This window comes from Engystomops pustulosus, chromosome 11 (assembly GCF_040894005.1).
Source record: "Engystomops pustulosus chromosome 11, aEngPut4.maternal, whole genome shotgun sequence".
NCBI classification, from domain to species: Eukaryota; Metazoa; Chordata; class Amphibia; order Anura; family Leptodactylidae; genus Engystomops; species Engystomops pustulosus.
The window spans coordinates 72,795,923-72,822,498 of record NC_092421.1 but is presented as its reverse complement, the minus strand read 5'-3'; the positions used below and the strand labels follow the sequence as shown (position 1 = coordinate 72,822,498).

The 26,576-nt window shown below is 39.5% G+C and overlaps 1 protein-coding gene across 1 annotated transcript in view; it reads left to right on the top strand.

Annotated features, from left to right (window-relative positions):
• Positions 1-2,766: 2,766 nt before the first annotated feature.
• LOC140106593 (alpha-2-macroglobulin-like) overlaps positions 2,767-26,576 on the top strand; it is a 39,828-nt gene continuing 16,018 nt past the window's right edge. The window contains exons 1-18 of the mRNA XM_072131110.1: positions 2,767-2,924; positions 5,366-5,549; positions 6,721-6,880; positions 7,191-7,243; positions 7,518-7,538; positions 7,689-7,842; positions 7,927-8,011; positions 8,930-9,050; positions 11,747-11,861; positions 13,367-13,476; positions 13,563-13,721; positions 14,445-14,672; positions 15,757-15,823; positions 16,919-17,064; positions 18,310-18,459; positions 20,894-21,088; positions 22,397-22,496; positions 24,905-25,079. Coding sequence (XP_071987211.1) covers positions 2,788-2,924; positions 5,366-5,549; positions 6,721-6,880; positions 7,191-7,243; positions 7,518-7,538; positions 7,689-7,842; positions 7,927-8,011; positions 8,930-9,050; positions 11,747-11,861; positions 13,367-13,476; positions 13,563-13,721; positions 14,445-14,672; positions 15,757-15,823; positions 16,919-17,064; positions 18,310-18,459; positions 20,894-21,088; positions 22,397-22,496; positions 24,905-25,079 — 2,360 coding nt within the window. The 5' untranslated portion in view covers positions 2,767-2,787. The remainder of the gene's footprint in view (positions 2,925-5,365; positions 5,550-6,720; positions 6,881-7,190; positions 7,244-7,517; positions 7,539-7,688; positions 7,843-7,926; positions 8,012-8,929; positions 9,051-11,746; positions 11,862-13,366; positions 13,477-13,562; positions 13,722-14,444; positions 14,673-15,756; positions 15,824-16,918; positions 17,065-18,309; positions 18,460-20,893; positions 21,089-22,396; positions 22,497-24,904; positions 25,080-26,576) is intronic.

The window sequence follows — 26,576 nt, the reverse complement described above, 5'->3', positions numbered from 1 at the left end:
GGATCTACCTTATAAGATGATAGTAGGTTTCCTTTAACCCCTTCCCGCCGCAGCCCTTTATTTTATTTTTCCATGTACAGAGCTGTGTGAGGGCTTGTTTTCTGCGTAACAAATTGCACTTCCTAGTGATAGTATTGAATATTCCATGCCGTGTACTGGGAAGTTGGAAAAAAATTCCAAATGCAGTGAAATTGGCGAAAAAACGCATTTGCAACATATTCTTGTGGGCTTGGATTTTACGGATTTCCCTTTGCGCCCCAAATGACATGTGTACTTTATTCTTTCGGTCGATACGATTACGGGGATACCAAATTTGTACAGGTTTTATAATGTTTTCATACTTTTACAAAAATTAAAACTTGTGCCCCATCTTCTGGCACAAATAACTTTTTCATACTTTGGTGTACGGAGCTGTGTGGGTGGTGTCATTTTTTGTGACTTTTGATTGTCGTTTTCAATGCTACCAAAGGATTGTACGACCTTTTCATCACTTTTTATCGTTTTTTTTTTTTTTTATGGCAAAAAAGTGGCATTTTTAACTTTGGCCGCTATTTTCCGTTACGGGGTTAAATGCAGTGAGAAAACGTTATTATATTTTTATTGGGCATTTTCGGATGCGGCGATTCCTAATGTGTTTATGATTTTTTAAAGCCGGGGGTGATTTGAATTTTTAGTGTTTTTTAAATTATTTTTTTAAAACTTTTTTTAACTATTTTTTAGACTCCTCAGGGTACTTTAACCCTAGGTTGGTTGATCGATCCTACCATATACTGCCAAACCACAACTACCCTTTTCCTCGGGGGCATGCCCTGCTCGGCCGGTCGCTCCCATCTACTCCTACCCATGTCCCATGCACCTTCCCCATGTCATGTGACCAGGGTGATGCCACCTATAGTCCTTTACCCAGTTACATCTGCAATGTCTACCCCATGTATTAAGCTCTTAATCATAATAATTAAGAACTAAGAGTTTGAAACGCGTCAACAGAAACGCTCCACTATTATTATTTTTTTTCTTTCATGTGCACACCGATTTTTAACATTATGGATTAAAGTTTTTAGAATTTGAAAACCTCTTTCTATTTTGAAAACCTCTTTCTCTGCATCCTGCGCTGGAATCTCTCTCATTGAATCTGTCTGTTTTACTTGGAACAGCCCAACTCTAATTCAGTGCTAGCAAGGACTCTATCAACACTGAAATCTGCGATTACGTGGTGAGATGGGAAAAAAAAAAGTTTTTTTTTAAATGTTTGTTGTACCCCATATATGTAATTGATCACAGCAAGCCTTCATGGATTTCGACTCCTCCCATTCCGCCATGATTTCTTAGATACAACATCACCCTGGTCACATGACATAATGTGGCCAATAATGTAACCAAAACTCTCTCTCAATGTTCCACACAGAAGTGAGACCTGTCAATCAGGAACCATAGGGCAGGACAATGCAGTGACCACTGAATATGCAGGGCTTCATTGGACTCCCCTCAGGTGATTTGTATATAAATTTACCAACTGATTTTATTTTTTACATTGCAGCCGTAAAAAGGCATCATTTTATTATAAAGGCAATTTTTTAATCATCATTTTTAATTAAGTCTTTATTTTGGGTGGGCAAGTTCTAGATACAGGCAGTTCCCGGGTTACGTACAAGATAGGTTCTGTAGGTTTGTTCTTAAGTTGAATTTGTATGTAAGTCGGAACTGTATATTTTCATAGTTTCATAGTTTCATAGTTTCTACGGTTGAAAAAAGACACTTGTCCATCAAGTTCAACCAAGGAAGGGAAGGGATTGGATGAGGAAGGGATTTAGGGGAAACAATTCTATATAACATAACCATCTATGTTATTTTGGTGTAAAAAGGTATCTAGACCCTTCTTGAAGCTATCCGCTGTCCCTGCTGTGACCAGCGCCTGAGCTTGGCTATTCCACAGATTGACCGTTCTCATAGTAAAAAAGCCCTGTCGCCTCCGGTGATTAAACCTTGTTTTCTCCAGATGGAGACAGTGCCCCCCTCGTCTTTTGATTTGATCTAATCTGAAACAACTTCCCACCATATTTTTTGTATGGACCATTCATATATTTAAATAAATTAATCATGTCCCCTCGTAGTCGTCTCTTTTCCAGACTAAATAAATCTAGTTGTTTTAATCTTTCCTCATAACTCAGACCCTCCATACCCCTTATCATTTTTGTGGCTCTACGTTGAACCCTCTCCAGCTCCAGGGCATCCTTTTTATGGACCGGTGCCCAGAACTGGACAGCATATTCCAGGTGTGGCCGAACCAGTGCCTTGTATAGTGGTAATATTACATCCCTATCACGAGAGTCCATACCACTTTTGATACATGACAAGATCCTACTGGCTTTAGAGGCAGCTGATTGACATTGCATGCTGTTATTCAATTTATCATTGTAACTCCAGCCAAAATTTTTTGGGGTTGTCATAAGAACCAGGAGTAACAATAAAGGTTCATTACAGACACCTGTGATAACTGTTACAGCTGATCATTGTAGCCTGAGGCTAAAGTACAGTAATTACCAACATCCAGAGGTCCATTTGTAACTAGGGGTAGGGTGTTCTTAAGTAGGGGGCTACCTGTAATCAGTTAAACAGTTAAAAACAGGATTTGAAGATATATTTTAAAATTCTAACTAAATGTTTGTCTCCTTGTGAAATCCCTCTAAAACCTTGATCTGACCAGTTCGTTCCTGGTAAATATTTGATGTGCTGAGCTGCAATCTTTGTGTTGTACCTACAATTGCCAGACTGCGGGGGCACATTCACATGATATACGGTGATAGGGCAGACACTTACAGACACTCAGTAGGTTCCTTGTCTGCCTGCACGATCATGTCCTGGACCTGGACTTGCTGTGTGGGGTTGATCTTGTTGCAGATCTTCGGGGCATCTAAAGCAGAGCTGTAAGTTCACTACTTACATTTAAGGTTCATGGGGGTCATTTATTTTATCTCTTTGTTTTGGCTAGTTCTCTTTTCTGCCTTCTTGTTTAGTAATTTATCAATCTCACTTTTTCCTTGTGAAAATGAGGCTTTTTTCAGATCTTTTTGAGACATTTCTTACAAATGTCACAAAAATGTGGCACAAATGTTGCAAGTCATTTCTTTCCATTTTCTAAGTTTTCCTTAAGTTTTTTGTGCGACCCATTTAGCACATCTGGAATAGAAGATAAATGTGTCTTACTGACGTAAAAACAAATGTTCGTCCGACATTTCAAAAAGGCGCAAAAATTGCAATGGTCTCTAAAACAGGTAGAAAAATAATGATAAATGACCCCATTGATTTGTAAGGTTATGAAATACTCTGGATCGACACTGTAGGTTGGCCTTGAAGAACCTGTCACACTATTAGGCTACATTCACACACATGTATGGGGGACGTATATACATACACGTCTATGGGCTCACGACCCTGTACAGGAGTGGTACGGTGCATATCTTCCTATGGAGAAGGGCAGGGGTGAGCAGCGGTCATCCCCTGCTCCTTTCCGCAGCGCCGATGTATGCCCGCCGTACTACGGTACGGCGGGCATACATCGTGTGAATGTAGCCTTAGGCTGACAAATATACAGGCAGTCCCCGAGTTACGTACAAGATAGGTTCCATAAGTTTGTTCTTAAGTTGAATTTGTATGTAAGTCGAAGCTGTATATTTTATTATTGTAGTTCTAGACAATTTTTTTTTTGTCCCAGTGACAATTGGATTTTCAAAATTTTTTTCTATAATGGGACCAAGAATTATCAATAAAACTTTATTACAGTCACCTTACAGCTGATCATTGCAGTCTGGCACTATAGGTCACAGTGGGCAGAGGGGACCCTCTTTAACTAGGAGTTGTCTGTAAGTCGGGGTTAAGTAGGGTTAAGCCCTTAATTAGGGGACCGCCAGTATAAGGAACATTCAGTATTACTATAACTACAGGTCTGAACATCTATTCTTATGCTACACTCATGATTTGTTAGTGCCATACCTGTAGGGATCATAGTACAAGTCCTTCTCCCGCTTCTGATCTGTCATCTAACTGTACTGCGCAAAAAATTGCATTGTGAGGGTATAGCCGATGTTTTATCATATTTTAAAGTATCCTTCTATAGGTTGAGATTTGGTTAAACTGATTTTTTTTAAAATTTATTTGACATACGTCCAAAGCCTTTTGCTGACCGCTGGGTTCTTAGTAAATATCTGATATGCCAGTACAATGACCATGGTGACGAGCATACACTAGCAGGACTGCCCGGGTATCTAATGACTATATAAGAAGACCATACACAGAAGTTACTGTCCCCTCTACTCGCACAATGTGGCGGCGCTGGAGCTTCTGTGCGGCTCTAGTGATACTGCAGATCTCAGGGCTCCTGGAGGCAAAGCTATTAATATTTTTTCTATGGAATTCTTTATCTCTTCTTTACAGTATATTTATTTTGAGTATATGAATGTGCATATTCCCATTCCCAACTTTTTATTAATTTTTGGAAGGGAAATTGTTGGTACCTGGAGACATACCAGTATATGTTTAAAAAAAAAATAAAAATGCACAAATCTTACATAACGGGGCTTATTTACTAAGGGTCCCGGATCAGAGGACTGTGCACTGTTTTCGGGTTTTGGAGGACGGCTTTGACAGGTATATAACAGGGGTTTGCACTTTGGATTGTGTCAGATTTTGGCACAGCTGTGCCGGCTTCCATGCGACAGAACTCGGGAGGGGGGGGAGGGACGTGGCCATCAGACGATCCGATTGATTCGGACTGAGCGCGGGATTTAAGATTCAAATTGTGTCGCAAGACAATGCACTTACATGCACCAGGAAGAAAAAGGTGAACTCTGTCAGCCCTGAGCGGGGAAGCGACACATGCAGGATATTGGGCGCACTATTGTAGTGAATTGCAGCACGGTGCATTATCTTTAAGTAAATGTTGCCCATTGTCACATGTTGATCGATTAGTATTTTCTGATTCCGATTATTTCTGTTGTTGCCATACATTGACACAACTAAGTGCTAAAAGACGAGTGGAATCATGGAAAGAGATCTTTTTGGATGTTTTACTATTTTATTTATGTTTTATTTTTTGGGGGCCAAAACTTGGTGAACGACTACAAACGCCCCAAAACTTTTTAGTGCATTTTGCTTTTTACTTAACTAATTGGTTAATTTAAATGCCTTGGGCATAGCCATGCACAACTATTTCACCAATTTTATTGAAACCCAATTTGAAACATCTCCCTTGTGTTTCCACCAAAAGCCATAAGTAGAGACAATACCATTGTTACCACTTCCATCTGATTGCCGCAGCTTTCCTGCTCTGACTTCTCTCTTTATCCTGATATCGTGTTCTCCTTTCCAGACACTATGCCGCCATCATCCCGTCCGAACTACGTGCCCATCATCACGAAACCTTATGTTTACAACTGGAGGAAGCTAAAGGGGAGAGCAAAGTGAAGATATCTCTGCACCTGAATAACAAGGACACAACACTTATAGATAAAAGCTTTCAACAAGAATCTATATTCTCCTGCATCCAGTTTGAGGTAAAAACGGACTAAGGTCCCAATGTGCACAAGGATATGTATTTTATTACTTTTCTTCTAGAAGTGTCTACATCAATGTCCCACAAGATGATTGGCCTATCCAGACACGTGATATGGTCCCACAAAGTGATGTACTACACATGACAATGTATGGACAGTCCTCTTTTAGCAGTTTTTATAGCTTTTCGATTATATCACAATATAATGTTGAATGGTGTTTATGAGAAATGGAAGTTGAGCTAAAGTTGACTTCATCTACATGATTGATATTTACCAAACTCCGGCAATGGGGACGTTAAAAGAGAGAGTCATTGGAGTTTGTTGCAGTGGTCCAATACTACTGGCTCCATAACAATAAGATTGTAAGGTGCAAATAGTAATTATGGCAAATTGGGGGCCTAACAGTGGAATCTGTGTCTATGGCATTTTTAAGCCAATCATACCTTGCTGTAGACAGAGTCTAATGGGCATAACACATTGAGCTAGATAGTGTTACTGCAGTGTATTCTGCAATGTGTCCTTCACACATATTGTTCTTCATATACTATTGTGAAGAACACAGTTCGGCACTAATGTCTTCGGATAAGTTAGCAGATGTACGGAAACATCTGCACTGTGTTCTGCACTGTGTTCTGCACTGTGTTCTGCACTGTGTTCTGCACTGTGTTCTGCACTGTGTTCTTCACCTAAATGATCCTGTGTTCACTGTGTTCACTGTTTTGATTGTGTTCTTCACTGTGTTTCCTTAAGTAAATGCTCGATCTCGAGCAGGCGAGATACTCGTCCGAGCAACAAGCCGTTTCCAGTACACTAATACTCGAACGAGCATCAAGCTAGGACGAGTATACTCGCTCATCTCTATAGATATCCCATGTTTATAATGACTTGCTCTACCAATCTAATTTGATTGATGTGGAATACACTGTAAAAAATCTAGCAGGACCCAAAAATAGTAGCTCTAAAAATGACCTACCAACTGGAAAAAAAATCCGAAAAATTTGACGATAAGTTCTAGAAGCATTTATGTCAGTACTCTAAAATAATATTAAAAATACAATTGGATCCAGGACACAACAAGGCCTCTAAATAATGGTTCGGAAGATCACAAACCTACGAGCTACTGACCATTTCCATTTTAAACTAAGCATTTGTATTAATTTTCCATCTATAGGTTCCCATCCCAGGAGAAAATGAGGAGGTCGGCACAGTAACTGTATTTATTGAAAATTCTGGGGAATCAGTAACCAACACTAGTAAAGTTCTTGTTAAGAAGCCTTATTCTAGAATTCTAGTCCAGACTGACAAAGCTGTGTACAAGCCAGGACAAACTGGTAAGAAGACCCAAAAGTCTTCACAAATGAATTCATTCTGAAATGGTAAAATATTTCTAATGGATTGAAATGGGATTTTTATAATTTTTTTTTTTATTTTTTTTTCCTAGTACCAAACACATAATTAAAATTTAAAATATAATATACATTTTTAACCATCAGATTACCAGTCATGGCTAATTATGCTATCTAAGATGCATCTATAATTATTTTCCAAAAATTTACAAAAACATGTAAGGAGTTTTTTCTAGTGATTATAATTTGTTTGATATAATTTTTTTTTAGTGATATAATTGTTTCTTGTTCATAGTAAAGTTCCGGATTCTGTCCCTTAATGAAGATTTCAAACCAGAAAACACATTGGTAAGTCTAAACTGAATAAAACAAAAAAAATAAGGCAAACAAGAATGAGACAAAAAACTGTTGTATAAGCCCATGGTATGCCAGTAAAAAAAATCATAATATGCTCCTTAACATTTTGCTACAAGTACACTTTACTCTAAAACTGTATGATACTTTTGTACAAAAAAATGTAATTGGTAAAAAAAAAAAATTACATTTTGTATTTCAAGATTTAAAAAAAAAACTGTCAAAGAACAATGAATGTTATTCACAAAAATATTTTTCCTTCCTTTAGATACCGGTTGTTGAAGTACAGGTAAGAAGAAAAATATAATAATAATTGGACATATACAGTTATCAGTAACCAAAAACGTATTCTACTAACGGTAATATTTGTGATGTTTATAAAAAAAAATAAATAAATAAATGACAATACAGGTTTTCATTGTGAAGTTTTTACTTTTAGGATCCAGACAAAAACCGGATTAGTCAATGGTTAAGCGTGAACCTCGATCAGGGCATGGCTGATCTTTCCTTTGATCTTTCCTCTGAACCCACATTTGGGGAATATTCCATTAAACTAAAAGAAGCATTCCATACATTCTCTGTGGAGGAATATGGTAATTTTTTTTATGTTCAATTACTAACAAGTGTTTTGCAAATAATTTCTAAATCTACTCATCTAAATATCATGTATTTTTTAGTTCTTCCAAAATTCGAAGTCAATATCCAGTTCCCTAAACAAGTTCTGTTTAACTGCGATCAGTTTCCAGTAGAAGTTTGTGCCAAGTGAGTAAAAAAAAATTGATTGTTGTACCACATTTTAAAAAAAAAAAAAATATTTGATTTCTGTTTTTTCCTTGATCCATAAAAGACTTAATAATAATAATTACGCAGTGCTACACAGATCTTGCCAAATCAGTCCCTGTCCCCAATGGGGCTCACAATCTAATTGGAGGAAATCTGAGAACCCGGAGGAAACCCACGCAAACACGGAAGAAACGTACAAACTCTTTGCAGATGTTTACCCTGAACCTTGAACCCAGGTCCCCAGGACTGCAAGGCTGTAGTGCTAACCACTGAGCCACCATGCTGCCCTTATAAGTTTAATATTTTCCAAATTATATTCGCAACCTAGCTCCTAAAAAAATTTCATAGATCCACCCCTAAATTACTGGTGCAAGTAAAGGATACCCTCATAGATGCAGTCATCCTTAAAGAGGACCTGTCACCCCAAATAAAGCCTCTAGAAGCTACTTCCTAGCTGCTCCCTAGCCCTCCCCCGGCAATAGCAGTGGTATATCGATAAAGCTAGCAAACACTGTAATGCTATAGTCCTCACAACGGCAGACAAAGGTTACAGCGGTCCGGCATATTCATGAGGGGCGGTCGAAGGGGGCGGTGCCACAGACAAAAAAAGATACAAAGTTCTTATTAATAATGGGAAATGGCTCTCCAGGCCGCTACTACTAGTAGAAAAATCTATGAAGCTTTTGCGTTTGATATTTGGGTAATAGAGAAATATTGGACCTTCATGCGAAAGTGGAGATGCAAACCCCTCCGACACCCCCCGCACCCACCACCACTGCACTTGTTTTATCATTTTTGCCGTTACCAATCCTTTTTTATCAATGTGTTATTTTTACGCCATTTTATGCTTCACATATTTACGTAACTTTTTCACATGTATAATTTTTAACCTCTTAGGTACACCTATGGGAAGCCAGTGCAAGGCGACTTTACTGCTGCTATTTGTCGTGAAGCCAATAAATATTATTGGGGAGTAAAACCAAAAGAACCCACCATATGTGCTAATTTCAGCGGGAAGGTGAGATCATTGTCTCCTAAAACTATTGTATGGGGTAGTATTATCTCTGTAAAAATTGTCTCTCCAGCTCAGGCAATTGGGCACTTGCTGTTTTGTCCTCAGCACGGATGTAAAGTCCTCCAGCCGAACCCAATATAGCATCAAAGAAAATGGGCTGGAACATCCGTCTCCATAAAAACAACTCGCTCCTTTATTAACCCATTAGGTAATACAGAAAATGCATCAAGTAAAAAGCTGACGCGTTTCTGGTGTACTAGACACCCTTACTCATGGTTTATATGGAGCTGACGTTCAACCCTTTTTCTTGAATAGTAGTACAGACGATCCCCTACTTAAGAACACCCGACTTGCATACGACCCCTAGTTACAAACGGACCCCTGGATATTGGTAATTTACTGTACTTTATCTTTAGGCTACAATAATCATCTGTAACAGTTATCACCGGTGTCTGTAATGAAGCTTTATTGATAATCCTTATGACAACACAACATTTTTAAAATCCAATTGTCACAGAGACCAGAGAAATTTTGTCTGGGGCTACAATTATAAAATATAGAGTTCCGACTTGCATACAAATTCAACTTAAGAACAAACCTACAGAACCTATCCTTTACGTAACCCGAGGACTGCCTGTATTCTCTACAAAATCTTCAACCAATCTAGGTTTGAAAAATTGTCCATACGTTCTTTTAGACCATATGGAAATATTGGGCAAATCTCCCTCTGGAGAATGTAGCATTAGGATTTCGAAAAAAGTATAAATTTTTTCCTCTGCTACACTGGGGTCTAAGTCAATGCAAAATACAGTATCAACGTCTTTTTAATAATATTGTTTGATAATAATTGTCATAACACTTTTCATTTGCATTGTTGGGTTGGTTGACATAACATTGAGGGGATATCACTTTTTCAGACTTTACTTTCAAAGATTTTGTGTATAAATGAAAAATATAGTTTATATTGAATAACATTTTGTTATAGGACATCGACCACCAGGATGAAGGATTGTAAACCAATCACGCTGACATATTGGTGTGTGCGTCCTCTAGCAGGATCTGCTCTTCTTTTAGCTTCATATGCCCCAATTCTTACAAAAAAAAAAAAGGCTTTTTACAATTATGCAAATGAGTCTGAGGGGCTCCAGGATCCATAGGTGTTATTGAAGCTTGGAGCCCCTCAGGCTCATTTGTACAATTTTTAAAGCCTTTTTTTGTTAAAAAACAGGGCATGAGAAGCTAAAAGAAAAGCAGATCCTGCTAGAGGATGCACACACCAGTATGTCAGTGTGCTTGGTTTACAAACCTTCATCCTGGTGGTAAATGTCCTTTTAAGTCTAAGTAAATTAAAAGAATTTCTAAAAGAAAAGATCATTAGATTGGCTGTTTAGTTGGAAATAATTATAAAAATGTTAGGCTGAATCGGAGCAGAATAGGTAAAAAAATAACTGATCTACTGTCGCTGCCTGGTTGCTTTTTACTTCCTGGTCATGTCCACAGGACTGGTTGTAGACACAGTGGGGCCCTGGGCAAACCTAAAAGTGGGGCCTCGAAATAAAACAATTATGTGAGCAGTCAGTCAGTAAGAGGCTCCTTTATCCCTGCACAATAATAACACTTTGTAGTTACACAAAGTAGTAGGTAAGTGTCTGTAATATGGGACTGTAGGAGAATCTCATAGGAGAGACTGATGATAGGGAGATGGATGATAGAAGATACATAGGAAAGATGATAGATTTATAGATACAGAAATATAAAGTAGAATAAATATAATAAACATATATAATAATAGATAGATATGAGAGAAATACAGTAGGAGAGAGATAGATGGGTAGACTGAAGGTATATAGATAGACTACATCCTCTGCCCACAAAAGTCCACATGCAGGGGGCCACTATAGGACAGGGGGTCCTGGGCTAATGCCCAGTTTGCCGCCCCATAACGCCAGCCCTGTGTATCCACACACAGGAAATGGCAGGAAATACCTTCTCAGCCAAACTCTGCCAAGATTGGTTATTGTGTGCTTCAGTAATTGCCATGGGGACCTTTTATTAAAGGGTTATTCTCGTCTGGGCACTCACATTCAGTTTCATTAATCTGCCATATCTAAACATTTCTCCAATTAGATGTTATTAAAAAAAATGTTCCTGTGTGAAGATAATTTCTCATAAATGTAGTGATATGGTCCCTTAGAAACGAGATAGCTTCCTCGGATACGACCACCTCTGCTGGAGGGATTGCACAAAAGAAACAAAAAGGTTTTGTATATAAAATGTCCGGGAGTTACTGCAGGTCCCACAGCCGTCCTGTGGTAATGATCTCTGAAGCCATGTGGTCAGGCAGGGCTCAATAGTGCGTGCCTGGCCACCGATGTCAAAATGCTAGGTGGTCGTATCCGAGGAAGCTATCTCGTTTCTAAGGGACGACATGGCTAAATTTATGAGAAATTATCTTCACACAGGAACATTTTTTTTAATAACATCCAATTGAAGAAATGTTTACAGATGGCAAATGAATTTAATTAAATGTAAATACCCAGATGGGAATACCCCTTTAATGTTCAAATATAATTAAAAAAAAATCCCATTAGGTCGTTTTGAAGTTGAGTGATCTTCCTTCCATTAGCTCTATTTTTTTTTTTTTTTATCAATTAATATGTATAATTTAATCTTGAACCTGAGTTGCTTCTTTTACACAGTTGGACAGATCCGGATGCCATACCATAGAGATCAAGTCTGTGTTCTTTAGGTTAAATGAAAGTCTCCTGACAAATGAACTGAAAGGTTCTGCTTCTGTTATAGAGGAAGGGACTGGTAAGTCTGAGTAATATCAATCTTCAATGCATTAACAAAGTTGAAAAGGGTCAAAAGGCAAATCCATTTTATAAAACCAGCTGCTGCAGTGAAGCTTCACAGTAGCCTTCGGAATAGATAAGAGGAGTTGCAGGTGTAATGGGGCAGAGTGGGATCATAAAGACGGACACGGACTATAAACCTAAAAACTGAACCCACCAGATGGTCCCTTTCTACTGTACTTACTCCATTGATGATGGCCAGTAACTGGGTGTTAACAGACAATGGCAAAACAAACAAAGTTGTTAGAGCCAAGTCAAAACTTAAGGACAACAAAGTACAAAATCGATAGACAAAAGGTATAAACAGGAAGACAAGCCCAGGGGTCAGAAGATAACAGATATAAATAGACAGAATACACACAAGCTTGGTCACATGTGAACTATAACAAAAGCTAAAAGATTGATTCCAGGACCTTTTAGATGATGTCAGAATCCTGGTTCAACCACTGATAACTGTGAACCAGAAAGATCACTGGTGGGTGTGTAGCAAATTTTTTTAAAAGTGGCAAGAAGAAACAGAACAAAGTTCACACTAGTAAAGAGAGAATTTTTTTCAAATTACAGACTTTTTTTCAGGGTAGTGAAGTAAGAGCTCTCCTTACAGAGGCTTTGCCAATTAAGGAAGCCTTGCAGGCGTGTGGAACCATACAGCCATTGATGCTCCACTTGGGGATTCTGGGAAATATGTGAAAACCACACCTCATTTGGCTACCTTGTAAGGCAGCTCCCTTAAAGGGAACCTGTCCTCAGCAATTGGCCTAATAAACCACTAACAGAATATTGTCAAGCAGTATAAGAACTTCTAGTTTTTGTTTCTTTCATGTCCCAGTGTGGTGGCATCATACTGAAAATCAACTTTGAAGTGAGCTGTAAATTGGTTGTATAAAGTCACGGAGGCAGAGAGTTTAACACTGAAGTCAAGGTGAGGAGCTCTGAACGCCTCCTCTGTGATTGCCATCATGCATCGGACCTCAAGAGATCTGGTTAGTGATGTCCCTGGATTCAGAACCATAAATTACAATGAATTGGCTTTCTGAGGAAGAGAGAGCTTGACTTCAGTGTTAAAATCTCCGCCTCCTTGACTTTATACAACCAACTTCCGCCTCATTTCAAAGTTGATTTTCTGGATTCTGCCATCACACTGGGCCATGAAAGAACCCGATCTGGAAGGTGTTCAGCTGCTTGACAACACACTGTGAGATAAAAGCTAAAACAGTATATCTATTCCAAAAAGAACAAATTCTCATCTCTAGACAGAGCTGTTTTTGCATCTCGTCACTAGAGCATAGGAAACTGGTTTAGCTTTTTTTCAGGGATAGTAATGGTAGATACCAACCTGATCTCCATCACATACTGCTGTCTGATCTAAAAATGTAACAATGCAATTCTTATATACATGATCACTCTTATATAACTGTTATATACAGGATACAATATTTGTCTCTCTATTCCCTTTTTACATAGGGGTGGAGCTTTCCTCAACCGGTCATACAACCATAACAAATGTCATCAATACAGCGTCTTTTATTAATGCTGATAGTAACTATAAGTCTGGCATCCCATACAGTGGATTGGTGAGTCACTCCCTACATACTCCCTACATACTGTACCCTAAAGGTCAAATCCAGTTTTCATATACTGTATATTTTTGGTTTTCCAGATTAAAGTGGAGGATGCTAAAGGCGCTCCTAAACCCAACACTAAAGTTTATCTGAAATGTGGGACTAATTCTGTGTGCGAGACCTTAGTGACCGATGAGAACGGCAAAGCCCCTTTTACTCTGAATACAACCGACTGGAAAGGCTTCGTGATATTGAGGGTAGGAGTTGACATGTTCATCTACTTTTGCATCGATACCTGGCATCTAGCTTCATTTTAATGTAAAATTCGCAACTGTATATATAAGTCCCACAACTAACTGTTTGGGTTTTGGTCAATAGAACATAAGTGACCGTAGTAGTTGATAATTGTAGTAGAATGTAAGTGGGGGTGACCCTAAGACAAACAAGATGGCACCATGCCTGGTCCTCCAAAGATTGTGCATTTAAGAGCAGTGAAAAATAGGGCCTGGGATATATACAGGCGGTCCCCTACTTAAGGAGACCCGACTTACAGACAACCCATAGTTACAGACGGACCCCTCTGCCCACTGTGACCTCTGGTGAAGCTCTCTGGATGCTTTACTATAGTCCCAGACTGCAATGATCAGCTGTAAGGTGTCTGTAATGAAGCTTTATTGATAATTCTTGGTCCAATTACACCAAAAATTTTGAAACTCCAATTGTCACTGGGGCAAAAGAAAAAAAATTGTCTAGAACTTCCATTATAAAATATACAGTTTCGACTTACATACAAATTCAACTTAAGAACAAACCTCCAGACCCTATTTTGTATGTAACCCGGGGATATATTTTTTTTTAGTGTTTCTTTAATAAAAATGTAGCATATATTCGATATTCTAAACATAATTATAATAAAAAAAGAATTGGGCAATTTTCCCCCCAAAAATAAAATCTTAGAACGTTTGTTCTTTTTTTTATAGGCGCAAATAAATTTAATAGAAGAACCGTATGTTGATGGTAAAATCCGGCCTGATTATGGTGAGGCCTCACATCATGTCCTCCCTTTCTACTCTCGGAGCAAGAGCTTCTTGAACGTCAATTCTCTGGATACGGTTCTTCCGTGTGAGGGGAGCCAAGAGGTCCATGTGGAATATATCATCAGTCACTCTGATATGGATGACGCCAAGGAATTATCCCTGCATTACCTGGTAACACATCATCTCTCTGGTGCTTCGTCCTACAATCAGTGATGTCCCCCTATACGACATCCAGTTACCTTAGTCATGTGATATATCAAAATTTGGCACATGAAAATGCCAAACACTATTATAATGTCTGTCGTTGAGGGTAACTCTGAATTGTAGTTAAAACAGAAAAACTAAAATGTAAAAAAATACGATTTTTTTATGAATTATTTTCAACTTTTAAGCCTGAGTTGGTTTTATGAAAAAAAAAATTCAAACCAAGGAAATAATAAAATAAGAATTGTATATTTCTTCCAAATGAATAAAAGGGCAATCAAAATAACAGATGCAAAAATGGACATTGGGGGAATTAATCAATGTGTCTCAGGGTCCACCAGCTAGTCTTTTGTTGTACTAGATTTATTACTGTTATAAGTTATGACACAATGTAAGACTTTCGAGTAGTGATTAGCGCAACCGTTTGGGATCAACAGATTTAACCTTTGGGAACCTTAAGTTGAACACCCGCCAGTGCCAGCACTAATCGCGGGTGTCAGTCCTTTAAAAGCATGGCAAAGTCGCCGGTGACATTCAAATAAGAGCAAGTGGGCACCACCATTTTCCACGGGGTTTTCACTCCCAAATTATGTCACAAATAGCCACAATCCTAGAGAAAATAGTGACACAAACATTGCAGTTTGGGTTTGCTCATCCCTACTATGGACCTACATTTAATTGGTCTAAACTGTGTGCCACAGTTTTTATTTCTTTTGCGGGAAGCACAGGCTATTTTCCACCTGGCCACACCCCTTTTTGGGAGACCACACCCTTTACAGAAGCCATGCCCCCTCAGTTGGACGAGTTGAAAAGTGTTAAAAAGGGTCTAAAAGCCTTGAATGTGGTGCAAGGCATTTTCATTTGTTTAAGCAACTGAAGCCAGAATTCTGGCGCACGTGGATCCCTTTCCCTCAAGATAAATTATCATCATAAAATAGTAATTTACGGTTGAAAACAGATCCATTGCGTCCAATCTATGAATTAGCAGAATGAATCTCGACATCACCATCCTCATTCTTTCTGTCACACTATGACTATGTTTTGTTTCCAGGTGGTTTCCAAAGTTTCTATTAGACACTCGGGGACAGTGGACATCAAACTTGACAAAACAGATGAAGGTAAGACGTCTGTTGCTTTAGCAAAATGTCATCTCCTGTTATCGAAAAAAAAATGTACATTGTATAACGTCAGAAAAAATAGTATCATATGTGCAACGGTGAACATTTGCATTGTCTAGGTTGTCCCTTGCTGACCCACTCCACCAACGACTGTGCCCCTTTCACACTGCTCCGCACCACTTTGGTTTGGTGGTGGCTTAAAGGGGACAATAATTGCACTGCCTGGTGGTTCACAAAACATTTTGATTATTTCATTGCTTCTACACCAGTTTTCTGGCATATAAATCCCTGATAGAATCCCTGGTTTTGTGCTTGGGGTCCTTGTTTGTCTATGGGTAAATCGAGCAAGTGCAAGAAAATACTTAAGAAGTTAACAAATATAAATGGTTCGAAAGTTGAAGTTTGGGATATTGGGGCTCATGTACGAAGGGTCCGAATCGCGCTTTTTTGTGGGGTTTCCCAAAAATTACCGATTTGCGCCCAATTGCCCCGGGTTTTTGGCACACGCGGTCGGATTGTGTTGCATCGGCGCCGGCATGCATGTGACGGAAATCGGGGGGCGTGGCCATCGGAAAACCCGACGGATTGGGAAAAACCGCGGTATGTAAAAAAAAATGTGTTGCTTGACACGCGCTTACATGCACCCAGTATAGGATGGTGAACTCCGGCGGACCTCGGCGCAGCAGCGATACCTGGTGGACATTGGGCGCACAACCTTAGTGAATCGCCGGAAGACCCAAATCCTCGACGGAGAACGCGCCGCTGGATCACGACAGGACCGGGTAAGTAAATGTGCCCCATTGTGTTATTCAATCGTGTGTCCACAAAATTCGATCAATTAATCCCACCCACCTTACCGCCTACTACAATCACGGAAAAGTAGTTTTAGTGTTTGATCCATTGAGATGAAATGTCTTATGGACAGGTACAAAATAACCTAAGTATTTAAAGCATCACGGGAGTGCTGTTGTTTGGCTCTTTTTGCTCATACATATTTGGATGAGAAGTGGATGAATAGCAAGGAATAGCACGATTTGAAAAACCCTTTCCTAAAAAAACAATTTTCTTAACCTGTAATTTCCTTTTATATTGTAGATATCCAAGGAAAAGTTACCTTAAAACTCCCTTTAACAGCGGGTTCATCTAAATTTTTACATGTCCTTGTTTACACCTTTCTCCCTAATGGAGAAATGTTAGCCGACCGTGCAAAATTCAATGTACTGGAATGTTTTAATAATAAAGTAAGTTTGTTTTAGAACATAATTTTCTATGTTACTGTATATAAACTAACATTAACCACAATTTGTAACAGACAATTGCATTAAAATTCTAATCCTGTAACATCTGTGCCGTCATCCTCTGTCAGTAAATTAGACTAGTACTTAACGCTTACTCTATTCATATTCCTCCCCTGTGGGTTTATTTTTTGCATTTTTGGTTAATGTTAAGGGGAGCTTCCATATTGCTTAATCTTGTTTTTCCCCTTTTCCTTATATTTACCTTCAGTTTGATACTTTACTTGTTCTGAGTACTGCTCTTTGTTTGCATTAATATTAGTACAACCTTCCTCCTGTGTTTTGTATTGTCCTGTTTTGTCCCTTTGATGCACTTTGATTCAGGAAGGGAACCATCACCAAGTTGTCACCTAACTTTTAGGGTAGGATTGTAAAGTAGGTAAGGACAGCTGGGTAAATGTACCTTAGGAATTACCATCTGTGTCTTACCTTTTTTCCCTTTGTTGTAAGTGCTCTTTCAGCACCATTACAAATCCTTGAAGGTGTCCCTAAGGGGGGAATGAGGCAATGTTTGGCAACCATTTAACAAAATGGGCTTTCATATGATGTATGAATTTCCGGAGTCTACCAGAATGGTAGCTTTACTGACAAATTAGATCTCCTTTCTTTTCCATAGTCTCCTTTATGCTTACTGAAATGATGCCCATTGAGATATCAGATTACTAAAATTTTTGGAAAGGTAAGGGAGTAGTTGAGCTAGGTCTCCATCTAGAAGATTACAGAGAATTGAAAATCAAGCATAGAAAAAGCAGTGCTAACTGTTTTATTGATTGGGTGGGGCAGCAGTGCTGAGTGTGTCATTGTGTCTTATATTCATCTAATGGATCTCATAATTTCTCATCTCGGATCCACCTCCTCTCTCTCTTTCTATGTGTAAGATGCTAGAAGGATTTTCAGAAACTAAATAAGTATAGATAAACCCTGTACCCTGATAATTTAAGCACATTGTCAACACATGGCATCTTATAGCAGAGAGGAATCACGAAGTGTCTGCTTAGAGAGTCCTCGCTCACACTCTGGAATCTTAAACTGACCATCACTGAGTGATAGGAGCGAAAACAGCAATAAAAGCAGTAAAAATGCAAAGTAAGGAGTGAAAAATTATCTGTATTGTGTAAACATCACTGGGGGATAAAAATTTTGAGAACTTTCTTTCAAACCCCTTTAAGTTTAAGTTCAATTTCTTTCCAGGTATCAGCTGGGTTTTCTCCAGATGAGGTTCTTCCGGGATCAGACGTGTCTCTCCAGGTTGAGGCTTCTCCTAGATCTCTCTGTGGTCTGCGGGTGGTGGATCAGAGTGTGGTACTGATGAAACCGGAGAAACAGCTGACTGCTGACAAAGTAAGTAAAATCTCTGTTATAATTTCTAGCCATAGGCACTGATACTGCATATTATTACTTTTGACCACCCTCTTTGGTCCTTTCCCTTTCGAGGGTCACAATTATTCAAATCTCACAATGTACGTTGCCATAGAGATGCTTTTATAGAAAGTCCACATTCCATTAGCTCATGATACACACATATAAAGTATGGTGCAAATTGGGTAGTAGGCCAAGAATTGGGAGGACTCCTGAAAACATGGCTCCCCCGATTCCACACACAGTCATCATGAAATGCTAAAAAAAGTTGCCTTGCAGTACAAGATGGACCCACACCATGACCAATGTTTAACTCACCAACCCAATACTGTTCCAATTGCAATATTTTGGGGATTACTTTTGGCACAATGCCTTTAATTACTCATCCTTTTGCACTTATTATTTTCTGATCTACAAAGACCCGTGTATAGTCTTGTCTTTGCCGTGACTCTCACAGGAGCAAGGCACAAATTATTCTTTCGGGCATAGCGTAAGTTTGGCTGGAGAGGTGGAGGGGTGAGCGTTGCGCCTTTCCATAGGGCGGTGTGCTACCGGTCCATACGTACGGTGAAATATACAGCACACGTTGTGCTCACCATACCGTGCGGTGCAGCCGTATGCTAGCTATTGTTCGTAGAGCTAGAATATTGGCACCATATACGGTCAACTGAAAAGGGACCTTAGAGATTAGACTGTGTAAGACAGCCAATCAACAATTCACCATTACCGAGGGTCTGTTCACAAAAATCAGTTACCGTCAGTTTGTAACCTCAAGTAAACACAACTAATGGTAAAACTGATGCTTGCCATGGGCAACCAGAACAGTTATGCTCCCCAATGTCTTCAGTTGCTTCCATTACTGTCTTTGTTTTGTAGCACATACTCCATAATATTCCAGCAACAATTTTGTTTAATAAAATAGAATAATTTTACCCCCAACTAAGTAGTAGGGGCTAATATTATGTTTGTTATCAGTTATGTTAGATCTTGGGTACATGGGATAGACCTAGTAGTAGAACATAATGGAGGTCATTTACTAAGGGCCCGAATCGCTATTTGTCATTGCGTTTCCCGAAAACGACCGGGGCAATTCGGCGCACGCAATCGGATTGTGGCGCATTGGCACCGGCATGCACGCGACGGAAATTGGGGGCGTGGTCATCGGAAAAACCTGATGGATTCGGAAAAACCACCGTGTTTTTTTTAAAAAAGTGCAGCCGCGACACCTGGTGGACTGCCGGTAGACCCGAATCCTCGATGGAGAACGCGCCGCTACCTGAGTGAAGTTGGCCCCCCACCTTGTTCAAATCAAACAAAATTTGTCTCAAATGTTTGTGCTACGTTTGTGCTGGTTTGTGCAGCAGAGATTTTCGTTTGTGCCGCTATAGTTTTTAAGATTTTAATGAAAGTTTCCAGAGGTCATCAGAGGTCAACCAGCCCCCCCACATTGCCAAATCAAACAAAACTGGGACCGAACAATTCTGCTACGTTTGTGCTGGTTTGTGCTGCTAAAATTTTTGTTTGTGCTGCTTTTGTTTTGAATAAATGAACAAAAAAATTAAGTTCAAAAGTTCAACCAGCCCCCCCACATTAACCGAATCAAACAAAACTGGTGTCAAACATTAGTGCTACGTTTGTGCTGGTTTGTGCAGCAAAAATTTTCATTTGTGCCGCTATCATTTTTAATATATTCATACTTCTTTGCAGAGGTCATCAGAGTTCATTTCTTCCAAAGTACAATGTGTTTGCTAGCTCCCCCTGGTGATCAAGTCAGGGAAGTGTCACTAGGTTTGTTTTTTACCAGTTCATCCTAAACACCTTAAACACCTGAACATACCTTAAAAATGATAGTGGCACAAACGAAAATTTTTGCTGCACAAACCAGCACAAACGTAGCACTAACGTTTGACACCAGTTTTGTTTGATTTGGTTAATGTGGGGGGGGCTGGTTGAACTTTTGAACTTTAATTTTTTGTTCATTTATTCAAAACAAAAGCAGCACAAACAAAAATTTGAGCAGCACAAACCTGCACAAACGAGGCAGAATTGTTCGGTCCCAGTTTTGTTTGATTTGGGCAATGTGGGGAGGCTGGTTGACCTCTGATGACCTCTGGAAACTTTCATTAAAATCTTAAAAACTAGAGCGGCACAAATGAAAATTTCTGCTGCACAAACCAGCACAAACGTAGCACAAACATTTGACACCAATTTTGTTTGATTTGAACAAGGTGGGGGGGCCAACTTCACTCAGGTCGCGCTGCTGGATCGCAACAGGGCCGGGTAAGTAAATCTGCCCCAATGTGTAGAGAGTGGAGACATGTAAACATACGGTTTATCCGGTAACTGTGTTTTCTTAGCAGGATGAATGGCTTTTAATATTGAAACTTTCTTTAATAAAACATATTTCTCTTTAAAGGTTTTTAATCTCTTCCCCTCCGGTGATTCTGAATGGTATGACTATCGTATTCAGGAACCTGAAGATAACTGTTTCTCTGGAGGTTTTCGTCCAATTTTACCTCGTCCATCAATTCGAAGGCCAATAGGACCAATAAGACCAATCAGACCGTGGCTACCCAGAGATGAAGCTGCTGATGTTTACAGCTTTTTTAAGGTAAAACACATAAGATGAAAATCGCATAAAATGTCCTTACACATCTGAAAGGAAGGGCAAGAGTTAAACATATGGGGCAGTTGTAGAAAATATAGTAACGCCCACTTGCAACAAGAAAAGTGAGAATGTTGAAAACCTGTAAAAAAGACCCACATTTTCAAAATTATAGGTTCAAGGAGATCTTAACATGTGCGACACAGAGGTGTTGAGGCTGTGTGAAGAGGGCTCACGGGGTGAGCTCTGTACATACAGAGGTGGTGCTTGCTGCATATTGATGCAGACAGCATTTAAAACAGATCGTTGCATGGGGGCCACCATCTTTGTTCTGATTGTCGCTCTCCAGGATGTCATCAAGGAGTGGCGATCGGTTGCCATGACAGCCATGGGTCTTCGGCAGACCCGAGGCTGCATGGCTTATGAAGATTCAGTACAATAAGCCGGTGGCTCATTGTAATGAATACTGTGTAAAAATTCCATATACTGCAATACAGTAGAATTGCAGACTATGGTAGGAACAATCAGATCACCTAAGGTTAAAATAGAGTGAAAGTCGTAAAAACTGAGCTCAAAGGAAAGTGACACAAATGCGTTTTTTTGCCAATTTCACCACATTTGGAATTTTTTTCCAGCTTTTCAGTACACGGCATAAAACAATAACTAATGTCACTGAGAAGTCCTATTTGTTATGCAGAAAATAAGTCCTCACAAAGCTCTGCACACAAAAAAATGAAAAAAGTTATAGATTTTTGAAGGTGGAGAGTGAAAAATGAAGCCGATAAACCTTAGGAGTTTTATGTGTGATGCCGGAATGAAAAGAACCCATGAATCAATTATTTTGGAGAAATAAGTGAGGGAAACTATTTAAGAGAGGGGAGGAGGTTACTGAGGGGAGGAGGTTACTGAGACGTGAAGACCTAAGCTTGGATGGTAAATCTCATTATAGTAATGCGGGGATGAGATGCTAGATGATGAGATGAGGCAGGGCCGGCGCCAGTGCTGGGCATACCTGGGCAAGTGCCAGGGCCCAGAGCTGCTGGGGGGGCCCACAATTAGGCTGTACATAAGGAATCCATGGGGGTGAGGGGGGCTTTGTTTAAAATAACCATAAAGAGTCTGTTTGGTAGGATAAACTTGGGAACAGGAGACTGTTTTAGTTTCTGAATTTTTAATGCCGCCACGTGAATTCACTGCAAAGGGGCCCACTGAGGCGCTGTCACCCAGGGGCCTACTGAAACCTGGAGCTGACCCCAAGATAAGGCATGTATAAATCATTCATATATGTTCACGTTAATTTGCATTTCTTTCTAGGCCCTGCGTTTAAAAATAGTAACAAGTGCAGTTATTAAAAAGCCATGTGCAAAATATCCAATATTCTATGATGGACCAATGACGATTGTGCCTTTAAGCGGTAAGTTGGTTGTAGCAATATTTTTATGTAAAATCTATAATAATAAGATGGAAGAACAATAAAGAATTGCTTTTTGATTCTCCCTATTCCTCACGTTCAATGATCAGTCTTTGTTAGTAGATTATAAAGGGTTTTTATATAATGAGGTTTAAAGTACTTACAGCAAGCAGATTTAAAAAACAAAAAACAAAAAAAAAACTGCATTTCATCTAGTGGGGCACTTGTAAAATTTGGAGGTGGCTGCCTGTTTAGAACAGTGGGGCAGATTTATCAAGCTGTCTAAAAGTAAGAATGTTCTAAGTTACCCATGGCAACCAATTACAGCTCAGCTTTCATTTCACCAGTGCTCATGAATATTTTAAAAGGGCGCTGTGATTGGCTGCCAGGCACATCCTTTCTTTTAGACAGTTTGACAAATCTGCCCTTGTAGAAGAGACTGGTCAGTCCGATCGCGTGCGCCAAAAACATGGGGCAATTTGGCGCAAAACGGTAATATTCGGGAAACCCGACTGAAAAATTCGGGCCCTTCAGTAAATGACCCCCATTGGCGGAGATTTACTTTGCCTTTTCCACCAGTAGATCTCTGCAGAGAGGGGAATTTTAAAACTGGTGTTTTATATAAATAAATTCCCCTGCATTATTTTGTGCAAAAGACATAAAATGGGAGATTAATCAGGGCTCGTACCACCAGTGATTGCAATTACAGACAGTCCCCGGGTTACATACAAGATAGGGTCCTTAAGTTTGTTCTTAAGTTGAATTTGTATGTAAGTCAAAACTGTATATTTTACAATTGTAAAATTTTTTTCCCCAATGACAATCGATCATTGCAGTCTGGGACTATAGTAACATCTGGAGAGCTTCACCAGAGGTCACAGTGGGCAGAGGGGTTGTCTTTAACTAGGGGTTGTCTGTAAGTTGAGTGTCCTTAAGTAGGGGACCGGCTGTATTTCCCCCTTAGGCCACCAACCTGGCAAGGGGGAGTGGAGGGGCAGCTGTTGGCTCCTGCACCTTCGCTGCAGCCAGAAAACTTTCACAAGTAAAAGTTTGTAGGCTGTGCATATTTCCACACCAGGTAGGACCAGGCATAGAAAAATACGCTGTGCAGCCCGGGCAGACAAATACATCAAGAGGCTGGAGCTTTAAATGGTTTCTGTCTATAATAATATTTTCATCTTTGTTTATTTTTCCCACTGAGAGATGTGATAAGAACCCTTTACTTTTTAATGTCAAAAGTAGCAGTAGGTGAAAATATAGTCAAGTAAGGGAGTGGAGAACTAGTGGAGAACTATGCAGCTGTAAGGCCTGCAGAATTCTCATAATACATGTCTGAATGGTAGTGATGGAATGAGCTATACAAGTCGTGTTACCCCATTCCTATCACTAGAATCAGGAAAGACGTCTGCATAAGCCCTTCGTTATCTTACATTTAAATAATATAATATTCTAAATATACATTATTTAATGTTATCTGAGTCTCCCACTCTCTGTATATAGTATAGCTATTGGGGTGTGTAATTTCTCTGTCGACCCTTTAAGAAACATACAGGCACTGTAACTCCAAATCAACAGTCTCTTAGTTTCCATAAGAGAAATTTTCATTCCAAATGGATTTGTAAACTCTTTTCATGGAAAAGTAAAAAATACTCCATTAAAAAAAAAAAAAATTCTTAATTAAAGGGGTTTTCCTACCAATTAAGTTAGGCTCTATCCACAGAATTTTGCCTAGGTCCAGTAATGCCGGTCACGCCCCAACTGTGGACTCTTTAAGTGGCGCTCGCAGCCCCAGTGGCATTAAAATCTATGTAGCGCGAGCGCGCCAGCAGTAGCCTGCATGCGGTACTTGGCGCTGCCATTGTAGGGAGGATCATTACTCCATGATAATGTCATCAGGGGTGCTGATCCTCCCAAAAATGGTCGTGTGCATTGATTCAAAGGCAGCTAGTGCTTCTGTCACTGACCATTTAAAGATTTATCCCCCGGGATTTGCTCCGTTATCGATCGCAGTGAATTGGGTCCAGTATCCCGAACAGATTTTTAAAATTTGGCTTCAGCCGGATCCGAAATTTAAAGAGTCTGCCCATCACTAGTCACCGTGTAAAGGCAGAAATTTGTTACATAAACCGAAATTTATGGCGGAGGCAGTAAATATATGGTACATAGGCAAAAACCTGACATTACATAGACATACACCGCCCTCAGTGTTACTGGGAGGGACCAATGAAAAGCAGTGATGGTGTGAACAGGGCTCCAGGAAAAATAAAATTCATCTCTCGACTCAAAGATCTACGCCAGATTATTCCACTCACCTTACTATTTCTGTATGTTGCTTAGTAGAATGTAACATTGTTGTGATTTTAATGTATTTTTCTAGTTATTGTTACTTTTGTATATTTATGTCTTAAAAGGGATCGTTCCACTTGAGGACACAATTCGTACGAGAGTCGTCTCTGGACGTTTACCAGAACCAGAGATGGAAACAAAAGAAAGTCAAAGTGAAAGTGAGAGTGAAACTGAAAGTAAAAGTGAACGAGTACGAGCATACTTCCCCGAGACCTGGATTTGGGAACTTGTTTCTCTTGGGTACGTTATGCGCTGAAGAGTGTATGGACATTTGCTTCTGGCAGAATATCAATTCCCTAAAAAACACACCTACTGTAGATCCTCCTGCCCTTTTCTTTTGTCATTTTTCCTTAATACAAATATTTAAGAGTAATATATTAAAGGAAATCTACCATCAAAAACTGTTATGATAAACCAGGGGCACTTAAACTTGTAAAATTATGCTAATGAGTCTGAAAGGCTCCTGGGGTGTAACCAGAGCCCCTTCATGCTGTAATTTTACAGGGCGTTACATTCTGCTGGAGCAGGAGAACCTTTCCACTGTCTGCTAAAATTTCCTGTGCTGCAATGAGATTACATCAGTCAGAGGGAGGGGGAATTGCTGAGGGAGCAGGGGGGAAGGAAAGGTGAGAGAGTGTAACAGCCTGTGAAGCTGCAACATTGAGGTGCACTTAAGGCTCTTTAGCATAATTTTAAAAGTAAATTTTAGAAGGTAGGAGACAAATATGACAGTCATGGTGCCTGGATACATGAGTTAAGCCCCTTTCACATGAATGTATGATTTCTCCAGTTCTGTTTTGCTATGAATATATGTGTATGTATATGTGACTTTTTTATCCCTATGTGCACGAATGTCACTTTTTCTGTACTGTATCCATATGAAATACAGTGGGCTGGGAAATGATGGCTGGCTGATGATTGGCTGGATGACAAAACACCTCCCATTGGTTGTGGTCTTCCTGGATTCTGCATGTATATACAGTAGCATATGGTGCACAATGTATACAGTACATTTGCAACACATATTTTAAACATTCCCATAGACTTGGGGCAAACAGAATGGAAATACTAGAGAAATAGACCTGCTCTATATTGTTTTTACTTCTTGCATTTAAATGGATGGCCATATTGTAGCCTGCAGCTGTTCTCGTATGTTTGAGTGAAAGAGACCTTAGTGTCCCTGGATTTCCTTTAAAATAATGTTTTTGGGTCACCAATTTTTTTTACTGGAAAATTGTTATCAAGTTGTAAACGGCAAATGTCATGGTCTGAAAAGTCTTGTCGGAAATTCTATGCAAAACTTCACAAAGGGAAAAACAACCTCTGGATTGGGTTAAAATCATTGGTAAAAAACTTGTATAATACAGGGCTTTGTTTTTTTTTTATAATATCAACTAGCTGTAGCTCCCGGCGTTGCCCGGGATAGTAAAAAACTGCTCTTAGCTATAACAAAATAGAATGGGTTAACAAAATATATATAATATGCATCGATCTCTCTCTCTATCTCTCTCTCTGACTGTCTTTCACTGTCTCTGGCTGTCTTTCACTGTCTCTGACTGTCTTTCACTGTCTCTGACTGTCTTTCACTGTCTCTAACTGTCCTTCACTGCCTCTGGCTGCCTTTCACTGCCTCTGGCTGTCTTTCACTGCCTCTGGCTGTCTTTCACTGTCTCTGTTTGTCTTTCACTGTCTCTGTTTGTATTTCACTGTCTCTGTTTGTCTTTCACTGTCTCTGGC